Consider the following 14,646-nt stretch of genomic DNA (forward strand, 5'->3'; position numbering starts at 1 on the left):
TACGAGTATAGATTAAAATAGTTTTGAAATGGTGTGGAGCTGATCACGAAGGTATGTGATATACTGCGCTGTTGGAATATTGATGGTTAACCATGTAGAGGAAGCTCACAGAGGGATAGCATGGTCATGAAAGCTTTGTGGAAGCATCAGGAATTGAGAAATGGAGGGATTGGGGGAAGGGGCAAGAAGAAAGGCAAGAGGAAGGCAGCTTTAGCAATACCTGTACCTCTGTATGTACCTATACCTCTGTACTGAGCGAGGCAGGGAACAGAGAAGAGGGATGTGGCTGGGAGAGGAGTGGTCAGTGCGTGGGACAGTCTACCAGGAAGGGGCTGGGGCAGACTGTCCGTTGGGAAGGCCATTGTGACAGTCCAGTGAGAGGTTAGAAGGGCTTGTACATCTGGAAATGAAGGATGGAAGTGAAGAGCAAGATCTTACAGAGCAGGACACGCCAGGGCTTCCTTCCCAGAACCAGACAGACAGGGTTGAGGAGCCTGCATTGGGTTTCAGAAAGGACTGTGAGGTTAGCAGTTCTTTTATTCATTCATAAATAATTATTAAACACTTATTAAATATGTACTCTTTTAAGCATAGGGCCATAGCAGTGAACAAGATCATGAAACTGTGTCCTCAACAAGCATGTTTTCTGTAAGGAACTATCTAGGAACCTCCCTTAGGATCCTAAAGGCAAGTGCATGCTAGGAAATGGATTCTGGACTTCCTCAGAGCTGTGTCCTCAGCATCAGTCACAGCTAGTTCTCCTTGGTTTGCTCATTCCAAGTTTCCCCACAAAATGTCCTGTTCCCCTTGGCTGCTCTCACCTTCTGCTGTGGTGTACATCACACCTTCAGCATCACTCATTAACATCTGTTCATTTGCATGGATGTCTGATTGTCAGTGTGATTACAGCCATGGTGCATATTAGGGAAACAGGACTTGGTGGTTATTCATAAAATAATCAGAAGCCTAAGACAGTGCTAGTGCCATGCCTGTGACTCAATACAAGTTCAAGTTCATACTCATCAGTATCCAAGTGGTATGCAAGGCCATGCAAATCATCCTTTCATCTTAGCCTCCTCCTCTTCTATCCCCATGGAACCACTTGAGATTCTCTACACATGTCCTATCCTTCCAGGCCTGTGTGTCCTGGCTCATGCTTTTCCTGGAAAGCCCTACTTTCTCACATAGAGTTCTTACTCATTTTCTGAGCCTCAGCTCAAATCCCATCTCTTCTTGGAATGAGTTGCTCTCTGCTCTATGCTGCGAAGGCCTCTGTTTGCATCTTGCTTGCAGCCCCTTGATGCTCTCTTTCTTGTTTTATAGTTCTTTGGACAGGTTTCTTTCTCATAAAGAGACTGCAGGCTGCTCAAGGGCCCAGGTCTTATTTTGGTATTTCCAGGTGCTCTGCAATAGTGGAGATTCAGTGTCATCTTTGCTAAATCAACAGATGGAAGGCATGGCTGCTACTAAAGCTGATGCACCACCTTGACCACTGATGCTGAAACTGATCAGCTTATCAGATGGTGGGACTGAGACTGGCAAGGTCTTGCTGCCTGCTAGCACTTGAGGGAGGTGACGATGCTATATGGCTCAAGGGATGCAAATGTGGGTGCTCTGGCATTGGCATCTTACATTATGAAGTCCCAGCACAGGTACTCTGCTCCATTTTTCAGACGCGTGTTTGCCTTCCCTAAGTTCTCCACAAGAGACGTGAATCTAGGGAAAGTCCTGAATGCAAGCCCCATAGTGCTCAGGCGGCCTGTGTTTCTCTTACTCTTAGTCACTTAAGTCCTTACATTTGGAATCATTTTCACTTCCTTGAAGATGGAGCTAGAAAGAGTCTTTGAAACTTCAGATTGGGAAGTCTGAATCTGACTTAATAGCTTAGGAAAATAATATTTGCAAAGAGTTTATATTAAAAAAGGCCAAGGCCTCTTAAGATAATGGATTTAGAGGCCTCCTTTACCTCTTCAAATGCACACGTTTTTATCCACGTAAAAAATGCTTATTAACTCTAAGCACTTCTTTTATTCTTTGATCTTCTTTTATTCTGAGAGTCACCCTAAAATCAAACAAGGGTTTAGAATTTCTGATCACTGCCTTAAAAAGTCGGGTCATATACACTGTGCCAGGCCTGGTACTAATCCCATCCCATGTCTGTGATTTCATCCTCTCCATGGGGTCTAGGTGTTGAGTCAGTAGAGGTAGAAAAGCAACCAGGCCTTTTCTCTCTTAAATTAAGATACTTATATCTAGTGTTTGCAAAGTGTTTTCACAGCTATTATCACATTTGCTTCCTAAGACTAAGGAGATTTGGAAGATTATCCCATTTTATAGGGAGAAAATAAGGGCTCAGAGAAATGGAGTGATCCATCCAATATCACACAGCTTAGAGTGGTAGAGCCCAGTTCTTTTGACCAGTATTCAATGCCCCTTCTGGCAGGACCCAAATCTGCCTGTGATTCCAATCCAGCACTCCTTTCAACACCTACTTCCTACTTCCTACTTCATGCTTCCTTATAAACACACATCTTGTATCCTTTACCTCAGTTGGCTGTCAGCCAGCCTCTGTAAGGTGGCAATGGCTGAAAATAGCTTATGGTATGACATTGCCCAGCAAGATTGCATTTTTCCCCAAGAATTAACAAAACGGAAGCCTACATGGGAGAGTTTGGGTTTGGTGACAGGTCCATTGTGGGGTTGCTTTGGTAGCCAAGGGGTCTTCTTGGTGTCCCTTATGACAAACATATAGGCAAGCATGTATTTTCATAGGTCTGAACCCCAGTGTTGATGGCACAAGAGAAGAGAAAGAAGGAGGAGCTGAATGGATGTCTTGTGAACAGTTTCACGTTGTGGAACTTGGTAGGTCCTGGGGGATGAGACCTTAGAGCCCCCAAGTTAGTTGGCCTGCAGGCTAAGCTGAATGCAGAAACAGCATGGCTTTTCAGATAGACTTTTCCGTATTTTCTCACCCACTTGGATGAGGCCAAAGAAAAAAACAACCTGTTTCTTTATTAATGATGCTTTCTGCAGAGTTAGATTAAGCACTGATTAAAGGCAGATGCTTCCAAAGTATAAATGTAAGTACCATCTCAGTCACTCTCCGGTTACAGGGTTTCCTACACGATTCTTTAAAATCACTTTGGCTCTCTTCCCATTTCCCTTCCTCTATGCTCTCCACCCAGCTTTGGAGCTGCCCCTCCCAGAAAGGCTTCAATTGCCAGGAGCAGGAGCTTGGACTCTGCGAGAGACTTGCTCTGTGGAGAGCTTCAAGAGGTACCACAGGGGCTGCTGCCTGGAGCCACCTTACCAGGAGGCAGGTAAGTCCTCTGGGCTGGGGGCAGCCCTGTTCTTCTGTCCTTTCAGGGCTGGACCTGCCACTATGGAACTTGCTCTGTTTTTTTCATCAAGACAGAGTACAGGCCTTTTGTAACCTTTTCCTGCTCAAATCAGAGGCAGAGACCAGGTATAGGATACATGGCTCAGGTGATGGGGTCCATCAGGTGGTTCTCCTCCTTTCAAATGCTCTGAGAGGGCATGAGGGCATGGGGACAGGAGATGGCTGGCTGGCTGGCCTGGTAGGTGCTTGCAACCCTGGACTTTGTGTCAGAAATTGGACTTTTCTAAAAATGATGTGCTCAAGTCTTGTGTCCATCTGAGGCTATGGTGCAAATCCTCCAAATATTTTCTGAATTCCCTGTGGCCAATGAACTTAATCAGAAATTGATGTACATGAAGGGTTTTGTTTTTGTTTTGTTTTTGTTTTTTGCTGAAGAGCTAGCAGCTTAATCTTGGGATTGGCTTTGGACTGAGATCAAACTGTGTTAAAGTCTGTTCAAGTTCGCTTTCTTTCTGATTTTCTTATGGGATTTATGAAGGAGGAAGAATATATATTCTTGTAATCCACATTAACGTACATAGCTTATGAATCACCAAAGTTAGGAACTTGTTATGCAGACTACCACCCAAAATGGGTGAAGGGGCATCCTGTAGGATATATCCACCATTGGGTTGTCTGGCTTGGATGAGTGGGAGGGTGTCATGGTGGGACCAGTGGAATGCCTGTGGGAGTGACATGAATGGAGCGGTGGTGGTGAGGCTGATGTCCAGGGAAGAATGTCACTCACAGTGAGGGTGCCGTCGACCCAGTGCAGCCCAGCTGGAAGCTGTGTGGCTTTCTCCTCCTGACTCCCTTCTCTCAGGAAGGGGTGTCTTAGTTTGAGTATGAAGAACTAGGCAGGTAGGTGGAATTGCATGGTAGTGACTGTTTGGGACTGAGATTCTCCAGCACTTACGGGATCATAGGCAAGTGTCTCCATTTCTCTAAGCCCTAATGTTTTCTTCTGTAAAATGTGGATGATATAATAATATCTACGCTGTAGCTCTCTTGGGAAATTATGAGAGATAATCCATTTAAAGTGTTTGACAGTGCTTAGCCTATGGCTCAGAACTCTTATTAACCTCAGTATGGGCCTTTGGCATTTTAGGTTGTATGGACCAGATCCATGCCAAAAGGTTCTGGTTGTGCAGCTGCAATCCTTTTGTGACTTCCCCTTACTGCTTAGGGTAAAGTTTAAGGGTCAGGTTGTCCAGTTTGGCTCCTTACCTGGAGAGAAAGTTAGAGAGAAACACTAGTCAAAGGAAGATGTAAGGTTAAAATCTCTGCCTCTTAGGAGAAGAATTCACCAGACGAATATTTCCTTTCAGAAATCCCCCAAGGATAATATTTATCTCATGAGGTTGCTCTGAGGATTAAATGAGATAATAATTTTGCCTGGAACAAGGTAGACATCCTTAAATGATATCTATCCTTGTGAAAATGTTTGTGATATGTTAATTGAAAAGTTCATAGGGTAAAACTGCATACCCATCATAATGACAGCTATGTAAATATATCCACAGAAAGACTGTGGAAAAGAAATACACCAAAATGTTAAAATTTGCATGTGTTAGGTGGCTTTGGTGAGTGATCATTTCCTTGTCTTGTTTTCTAAATTTTATTTAATGGATGATTCTATCAGCCCAAGCCCTGGCAAGAAACAGATGGCACATTCAAACTGGGCATTTTGAGGATGTTTTATTGAAGGGACACTTTACAAAAGTTCAGGCAGAGTTACAGTAACAGAAGCAAGTGACAGTGCCGTTCTCAGGTGTGCTGAGAGTGGGGAGCCATTACACCCTGCATCTGAAGGGGCAGGGGGAGGTGCTGTATAACTGGAGGAGAAGCTTTGTGGATGGGCCATCTGATAGGAGCTGTGGTGCGTGCAGCCATCAGGGAGAGAGTTGGGAAAGAAGTCTCCAACCTCATTCTCCCCTATTTTCTGGGTCTCTTGCTGGTGCCTCCCATTGGCCAAACTCAACCAGAAGCCAGAGTTCAGGGGACCCCAGTGAGGGGTCCATGTGGATCAGCTTCATGGGCACTGAGCAGGGTGGAGAAGGATGGGGAGAGACCTGTAGGGCAAACCGAAAATGGCCAGCACAGTAAGGTTATGTAGCTTTTGTAATTATAGGTAAAGTCATAAATAAGAAACAAAAGCCTTTTGCTACCCTCAGTGCTTTCACACATGCATACTCTTCCCTCTTTCCTTTCAGCTCCATGACTTCATCTTTGTAACAATGCCCTCCTCTGGGCTCCCACAGCACCCGGTGCTTCCCCTAGTGTAGCCACACTCATTGCGTGGTTTCATCCTTTGTCCTTAACTTACCTGATTCCCCACACCATTGTAAGACCCTTGAGGCTGGGATGGTGTTTTATATCACTTTGCATTTCCAGCACCCAGCACATGAGTGAATGAATGATTGGAATTCAGATCTAAATACCTCTATAAAGCTATAGATTTGAAGTAAGGTTCAGAGCTACCTAATCTTAACAGAGTGAATTCCCAAAGAATTTAGGGCCTCTGCTTAAGGAAGTGAGGCTTTGGCTTTCGTTCCTAGATGAGTGTTTGTTTACTTTCTATTTAGTGGGAGTGGGCCCGTGAGCCTGCTGAACACAGGCTGGTCCTCAGAGGCCCTGACAGATGGCTCCCCACCTCCCTTGCCAGTCTAGCCCATCACCTGATGGAGGTCTGGCAGAGCCTTCTCACAGGCCTCCCTGTCTCCCATGATTGCCCTGTGTCAAGTCATAATTCACATGTTGCTGGCCTCCTGGTTTAGGACTGCAAATTGAGATTAAGCTTGCTTCCTTTCTGACTCAAGGAGATTTAGAGCCTGTCTTCATACCTGATATTGACTCTCTGTTTTGATTCTCTATTTTAACTCTCTATTTTGAATTAGAGGATGTTTTGAGCCCTTGAAGGATTTTTACAATCCTTTCGCAATCCTATGGGAGTAACATACATGCATATAATTCAAATAGCTCAGGAGGAAAAAATGTTGGGAAGGATATAACATGAAAAATAAAATGTCTCCACCATCACCTATATATCCAGTCGCACTGTTAACCATTTCAGTTTTTCAGTCTTCTGGTCGTTGTCTCACTTAACTCTAAATAATTCTCTTATTCTTCTGTTTCTTGATTTATCAGGTTTAAGTAAAAAATATTGAATTGCCCCTATGTGCGATGAGGGATTTAGCTTATTGACAGTAATCCTTCTGCCTTTCTCATGATTCCTTCCAGTTTTTTTTCCTTATATTTCTAATTTGGTTTTGCACTTGATTACCTGTGTAATTTTAAGGGATAGACTTATACTTGTATTGCTTGATCCGTTGACCTTCCATAGAATGTCTTAATTCTCCACGTGTTTAAGATGAGGAAATTGGTGCCTCTGAGCTTCCCCTCACCTTTTCTCTCCAACTCCAGCTTGCAGCAGAATTTTATAACATTGATAACATTTGAAGTCTATTCTGTAATTATAATTAATTTTGCTTTATGTATCAGATTGTTAAAAATCAAAAACTAATATATAACCTTTATGATATAAAGATTTTGTAGCTACTAGTCTCTAAAACCAAGTACTATATTGGGGCCCATAAAGAAGGGGCTGGACTCTGATGTCACTGACCTTCTGCTGCATGAAAGAGAACATTCGAAGTGTCAGGGTCAAGTGGACTCTCTTTTTTTCCTGTTATTATATTCTGTCGGCTGCTCAGATCATTTAGCTGGCTTCATATGTAAAATGTGACTTTCTGAAGAACATTTTGTTTCCATGGAATTTCTAATTACCTTTCTTTTTTACCTGTTAATAAACCAGTTTTTTTTTTTTAATTTTAATTTTTTTGGCTGTGTCAGGTCTTAGTTGTAGCATGCGGGATCTTTCTTTGCAGCATGCGGGCTCTTCGTTGCAGCCACGTGGGCTTCTCTCTAGTTGTGGCACTCGGGCTCCAGAGCGCACGGGCTCAGTAGTTGCAGTGCACAGGCTTAGGTTCCCCGAGGCTTAGTTCCCCGACCAGGGATCAAACCCGTGTCCCCTGCATTGGAAGGCAGATTCTTAACCACTGGACCACCAGGGAAGTCCCCATCTATAACAAATTTTGACATGTGCAGTTTCAGGAGTTGTCAGTTTTATTTTGTGTTATTTATTTTTATTAAGTCTCTTTTCCTCAAGGACCCAGTCAAAATACCCCAGGGTCAGAACAGCAGGGCCAGAATGTCCAGTTTCTTCTTTAATAGTCTCATTATTATGGCAGCAGCCCTCCACTGGATTTCTTGCTGCAACTTAGCATAAGGTCCAGTTTTTGCCATCCAGGGTCTTTCCTGGCTCATCCATTTTATAGGATCAACTAGCATTCATATGCTGTTTACTGCAAAAGACTTCATGCTGTCTTAAATATCTTTTATGAGCTCTAGGGCCAAATTCAGTAGAGTCTTATTATATGCTCACTTCATTTATACAAATTCAATTACATATGTTTATGAGAGAGCGGTGAGGGAAGAAATAGAAGGGAAGAGGAACGGAGGGGAGAGGAGAGGAGAGAGAGTAATTTAAATAGTACGGCCAATTCCATTATCCAGGAGCATCCATAAAGATCTTGACCCTGACATCCATAAAGATCTTGACACTGAATGAATGCAGGACAGAATGCATTGAATCTATGGTCCCATATTTGGTTTCTGTTGACATATGGCTCACACCTTGTGAGTACTGCATTACCCTTAGTGTGTTTAAAGACACATATGTTGCCCTTATCGTGGCCTTTAAACAGAATCCAACTACTTTCTTCACTGAAGAAAGAGGTTCTATTGAATTTGTTGACCAGTGAGTTGGGATGCCTCTTCAATATGGTACCTCCCTAAGGGATTGGCAAGGGAAGTTTTGACTATGTTTTTTGTTTTTGTTTTTTTCTTATGTGCTTTTTTTCAGAGGCTAACACGTGTAAGCTGTGATTTCTCTGTATTCTAGTGCTTCCCGGTTCTCTCCACTTGCAGGTCCCATCAGTGGCTTCAACTCCATGTGTTTTAATCTGAATCTATTCCCCCAAAACTTTTTCCTTCCCTAGTGCTCTCTATCTGAGCGAGTGGCACTGTTGACTCACTTGCCGAAGCCAGGAGCCTTGGCTCCTTCCTGTCCCTTAAATCCCTCTCTTCCCATGAGTCACTTGTCAAGGCTATTTTTTAAGTGACTCTCAAATCCATGCACTCCATTAGGTCATCCTCAGTGGTTATGACCTGTTGCAACAGTTTCCAGGCTCATTTCTCCTATTCTGGCCTTCCCAACTCCTTCATTCCCCTATCCCAAGCCTATTCATTCTCACCAGTAAGAGGGATATTTAAAAAATGATAGTGTTGCTCCTCTGGAATAATAATAATAGTAATAACCCACCCTTCAGTAACACTCCACTACCCTCAGGGTGAAGTCCATGATCTTTACTAAGGATTACAGGCCCCCACATGCTCTCCAATGCTGACTGACCATTCCACTCCTCACAATCTCCATTCTGGGCAAACAAAACCTGTTGATGGACACCACGTTCTCTTTCAACCAAGTGTCCTCGTACATGCTCTTTCCTCCCCCCTGCAACACTCTAATGTCCGTTTTTTTCTTCTCTGAGACTTACATCTCCTTCAGGTCTCAGCTGAGACATTAAAGCTTCGGTAAGCCATCCCTGATTCTGCAAAACTGCTCAGATGCTTATCCTATGAACAGACATAGCACCCTCTATTTATTTCCTGTAGTAGCATTTGTCTTACTCTACTGTAATTTCATGTCTTTTATCTGTCTTCTCCACTACAGCAGGCAGTGTAACTGTAGGGTCTGGAGGAGAGACTGAGGTTTTTTCACCATTAGTGCCTAGCACTGTGCCTGGAACAGGCTCTGAGCACATGGTTGTCGAATGAATAAACCAATCCTGTGTTGGGTTCCCCATTTAATTCCTTGGAGTGGTGTGGGAGTCAATCCTAGATTGGCATTCAGTAAATTAGAAAGGAAGAAGATGCCTGGCATGGGGAGTAAATGCATTCAACTTAAACACTACTGCTTTTTCTCAGAGTCTAGTTTTAAGCCTGAGTCTGTAGAGAAAGTCCTTGTAGAAAGGGCTGTCAGGGATAGGGGCTGGGAGAGCTATTTTCCCATGGTAGAGTGACCTATTAGCTTTGGCAAATGCTTTTTGCTTTCTTGGGGTCTCACTTCTGCCAGGTCTGGGTCTCAGAAGTTAGGGAGCTGGCAAAGGATCATAGATGTTAGTGTAAATGTTCATGCCTGTGTTTATGTCTCTTTTGTTTCCATCCTGTCACATTTCGAGAAATTTGCCGACCAAAGGTGAAGACTCATGCACTCATAGTTTTGATTTTACAACCCCCAACTATGGCCCACTTGATTCCCTATTCCTTCCTCTCCTGTTCACACTGCAGCCACTTGTCTACCATCTGCAGGTCCCATTTCAGCAGTTCAGCTGGTTCAGTCTTACTGTCTTCCTTGATGCTTGGGTCTCATTTTTAGAGGCTGAGCTTCTTCTGCTCATTGACCCTGAACTCAGCTTCCCACCTATTTCCAGGTCCTCCAGGAATGATGTCCTGCTTTGGTCTCGCCTATGCCCAAAATTCTTTTTATATCCACAATAGTGGTCACATCTTCTGACCTTCTCCACAGCTAATGAGTTCCCAGGCCCCCTCACCTCAGTCTCAACTCTTGTAGACCCCATGATATGGTCCTTGGAGAGTGGAATCTCAGGGCAGACAGTGTAATTTTCTACCTCCCAGAGCTCTCTGAGGATCTGCTGCTTGTCTCTGCCCTGAGGGTGAAGATGGATGACAGGTGCTGCCCGGTGATCTTCCCAGATGCGAGGAATTTCCGCCCCTTCACTCCTGACTCTTTGGCTGCAATCAAGAAGCGGATCGCCATCCAGAAGGAGAAAAAAAAGTCCAAAGACCAGACAGCAGCAGAACCCCAGCCTCGACCTCAGCTTGACCTAAAGGTGTCCAGAAAGTTGCCCATGCTCTATGGTGACATTCCCCATGAGCTGATAGGGAAGCCCCTGGAAGACTTGGACCCATTCTACAGAAATCATAAGGTACCCTCTGTGGGGAGGCTGGGGTGTTCTAACCATGTTCTAACCACCAGCTGTAATTGGCATTGCATGGATCTCCAAATATTGATCTCAGGGTATAAAGAGGCCAGACCCCACTTCTCCTTTGCTGTCACTCGCTGTCATTGCTTTCACAGTCCTGAGAATGGCTTTCAGTACTAAGTTTCTCTCTGTAATAATGCATGTCTTGGAAAAGAAGATGAATGAGGACGAGGAGCAGCAGAAGGGTAAAAGGAGAACAGAGAAAACATAAGATGGTGTCAGGAAAGAGGACTGGACTAGCAGTCAGAAAAGTTGGGTGTAGACCATTTCACGTAATTGGATTTATAACTTTGGGTAAATGACTTCACTCATTCTCACTTTTCTAATCAGTAGAATGGGAATAATGCCTGCTCTCCCTACATTACAACATAGGCATGCTATGGAGCCTTTAAAAACTGTAAAACTTTATAAACTGTAAGGCATTATACTGATATGAAGAATTAATATCACTGTCCATGAATGTCCATTTCAGCAACTAGAGTTTACCTTGAAAAACTCTTAGGCAATAGGCTTTTTAGGCTATTAAATGAGATTTATGAAGGTCAGAGCCCTAGACCAACACTTGGCACATAAGAGGAGCTCAATAAGTAAAGTTTAAGAATATTGTAATCAAGTAGGCACATACAGATTACATGTAAACTCCATGCCAATATGTGATAAACTTGCTGTTTTATCTACCTAGATGTAGGGAAATTCTAGTAAAAGTTCCTCAAAGGGGTTCCTGGATGAGGAAACGTGAGCTCAGTCTCTTCTCATGGCTGTTTGAAAGCCTGGGGCAGTGAGGAAAGTCCTCTACAGACCATCCCCTTTCAGGAAAGACTCAGAAGACCTTGCCATTATCATCTCACTGTGTGATCCAGCAGAGAATGGAAAACCGACTTTGCCAGACTGAAGACAGGAAGGAAGGAAGCTGGGGAGTTTGGGGCAAGTCCTGGAAAATATGGGATGCTGAGAGCATCCTTTTCTGGCACCCATGAGAAACTGACTTCTCCAAAGAAAGATTGCCTGGTTTGTATGTCCTTGAATTGGACAGACTTGGGGTTACCAGGCCGAATGGGGATTGTGTGATGGAAGAAAGCTGGGTATGAGTGGGAAGGACAAAAAAGGGGAAAAGAGACGAAGGAACAAAAACACTCCAATATTTCTCCTTCTCCTAATGCCCCAGAATTCCAGGGGCTTCTAGGAGGCAGAGTAGTTGGAGGTGAGATAACTCCTGGAGGCCTCCTTCTGCCTCTAGGCTAGGTAGGAGATCCAGGAGGTAGGCAGCAGCTTGGTGTTTTGCGGACAGTCCTGGGAGGACAGGCTCTGATACAGCTGGGGTGGATATTCTAGGACCATCTCTTCTCAGCCTGGGTCCTCCCTTTAAATCAGGAGACATGATACTTGTTCAGAGCTCTGCACACCCATGACCTAACACGTCAGTGCTCTCAGCAGTCATGTGAGCTATGTGTGGTGTCATTTGCACTTCACCTTACAGATGAGGAGACAAAGCCTTGATGGGGAAGTGGCTTATACCAGGTCAAACAGCTAGTTAGTGGTGGAGCTGGGACTCAAACCCAAGGGCTCTTTCTGTAGTCGCAGGTCACTTCCTCTCTTTTCAAATCTTCCATTTTTGAAGAGCTACAAGGAAAAGCGTGGAGATGTGTCAGCAAGCAGACAGGTTTAAATCATTAAAACCCTGGCAAGTGTAGTTAAATACACCATTAGTTGAAATATTTAAAGCAGTCAGAGGAGGCATTAATAAAATATCAAAATCAAAGGACATAAAATGGATAACTAATAAGAACCTGCTGTATAAAAAAATAAATTAAATTAAATTCAAAAAAAATCAAAGGGCATAGAAGTAGAGCCATATCATGCCACCTATTAATCTGGGTGACCCACCTTAGGAAGAGGTTTGCTCTCTGCCCTAAAATCGTCTTTCTGTCCAAAGGAAGGGCACAGAATCCCCAAAGTGAGTCTTAGACTCCTGGGCTCATAGCTTTTAAAGATTTCATTTTGTTATGGAGGAAACAGAAAATATCCTAGTCCACATTTTCCCTGCAGCCAGATGGCCAGCAGACAAGTAAGTTCCAGCAACTCAGTGAAGGAAGCTGATGTTTGGCAGTGGCTGAAGTTCTGGTATCTCAACCAAGGCGGCAGCTACCCCACTGTTTCTGGGCCTGGGTGACAAGACCTGTCTTTCCTGTCTGAGAATATGCTGGATTACATGTCAAGTAGTACTTTTCTGCAAATATGAAAAGAGCAATGACACAGAAGACAGGAATGACCCTAGTTCTATGAAGACTTTTGTAACAGCCATCAGGACATATAAGGGGACAGCCAGATAACAGTTAAATGGAAAGGGAGAGGTCTGAGGGTTGATGTTAGAAGCTTGTGAGTCATTGGTTGTTGTCCAGGTGCGGGTTCAGGCCCAGAGGCCAGGAAGACATGCAAGGAGGAAACAGGTGCAGGTTTGGTGTTTTTCAGTGGGGCCCAACTGGACACTTTGGGTGAACAGTGCACCATTTGGTGTGTCTGTCCTGGATTTGGCATCCCAGGACGTACCCACTACAGGCCAGTAGAGCCTCCAGTGATTGTGACAGATAACCAAAAACAACCACACATATTTCCATTGCCTTCTGTAGGCCCTCCCCTGCCAGTCGAGAACCTCAGGCAGATTTGCCTATGTCCAAGGAGGTGGGGGGAATGGGAGAGCAAGTCTGGGAACTGTGATGATTTTTTATTGAAAATCCTCAAGGTTAGAAGTGAATGGCAGACTCTTTCATGTAGCACAGCTCAGGCATAACAATATAAACTCTCTAGGTACCTGACTATTCTAAGATTCATTATAAAGTTTTTATTTAATTTTATCTTTTATTGAAGTATAATGGATTTACAATGTTGTGCCAACAAAGTTTTCATTAGTAATCAAAATAATTTAAAATAATCTGCCGAGTGTGAATGTTCAATTCTATTTCTGTTTCTTCAAGTTTTCTTCTAGTTCTTATCTCCATAAATATATACCATGGAGTACAAATCAGAGGGTTTTGTTTGACCCAGTTATTACTCTTCACCTCTTTTTTCTTTACTTGCAGGGCCCATGCGCTTCATTTCTGGGGCTTCCAGAGTATTTCACTGGGTGAACAGTCCACAGCTCAACAGTTATTTTGGGAGTGAGGGATGACTTTCAATAGATCAGAGTCTTGGGACTCTGAGTGAGACCCAAGCCACATGGGGAGATCTCTTGGCTTCCAGAGTGACAGTGTAGGCTGGTCAGAAAGTACCTCTGGCTTCAGAAGACAGGTCTCCAGTCAGAAGCTACAGTCATCATAATAAGATAAGCCATGACTCAACCTGTGGTTCCACCGAATTTTCTCTGAATGAGCTCATGATAAATATTGTTTGGTCACTGCATGTAATTCCTGTTGTGTTTGGTTTTTTTTGCAGACATTTATGGTGTTGAACAAAAAGAGAACAATCTACCGCTTCAGTGCCAAACGTGCCTTGTTCATTTTGGGGCCTTTCAATTCAATCAGAAGTTTAGCCATTAGAATTTCAGTCCATTCATATCCTTTTGTTGCTTCTTTTACCAAGTCCAGGTCATGTGAAGTGTGCAGAAGCCCTAGGGGTTCACATGTTTGTTGAGTGGAAATAGCTTATTCTTTTAAGAAATACTGGGTGAGTGGCCCTGCTGTATGGCAGGGCTGTGTTGGGACTGGCACCTGTCTGGGATCCTGTGGCCTCAGAGGAGACAGGTCAAAAGGCAAGCAATTTCTTAGTGAGATGGGCAGTCTGGAAGTGGGAGTGTGGAGAGGCTCTGTTGTGCTTTGGAGGTATCAAGAATGGCCTCCTGAAGAAAGGAACATCTAAGTTGAGACCCAAATAAAGGGTAAACTGGCAAACTGTGCACTGTGTTTAGCTGATAAATGAGTCGTGCTAGAACTACAGTGTTTAAAGCTTTTTTAGAAACACTTTCTAGTGTTAAAAGTCCAGATTTTCAGGGGGTGAGGAGACACCAGGCAGTTTTAGATGGGGGGAAGGGGTGTGTGAAAAAGACGTGGGTTGGTAGACGGAAGTACTCAGGAAAACGGGAAGGAATATCTATTTAAGTTGGGTTCCCTAGAAGCAGAGCCTGAGATGGGATTCTTATTTAAGTGA

General features: G+C 43.8%; 1 protein-coding gene across 2 annotated transcripts in view; it reads left to right on the top strand.

Moving 5' to 3' along the window:
* Positions 1–10,182: 10,182 nt before the first annotated feature.
* Positions 10,183–14,646, top strand: part of SCN11A (sodium voltage-gated channel alpha subunit 11) — a gene marked incomplete at its 5' end in the record, with an annotated part of 70,393 nt that continues 65,929 nt past the window's right edge. For both annotated transcript variants that reach the window (XM_082664265.1, XM_082664266.1), the window contains 2 exons: positions 10,183–10,449; positions 13,936–14,050. In XM_082664265.1, the coding sequence (XP_082520391.1) occupies positions 10,183–10,449; positions 13,936–14,050 (382 nt within the window). The remainder of the gene's footprint in view (positions 10,450–13,935; positions 14,051–14,646) is intronic.

This window comes from Grampus griseus (genome assembly GCF_964374135.1).
Source record: "Grampus griseus genome assembly, chromosome: 10".
NCBI classification, from domain to species: Eukaryota; Metazoa; Chordata; class Mammalia; order Artiodactyla; family Delphinidae; genus Grampus; species Grampus griseus.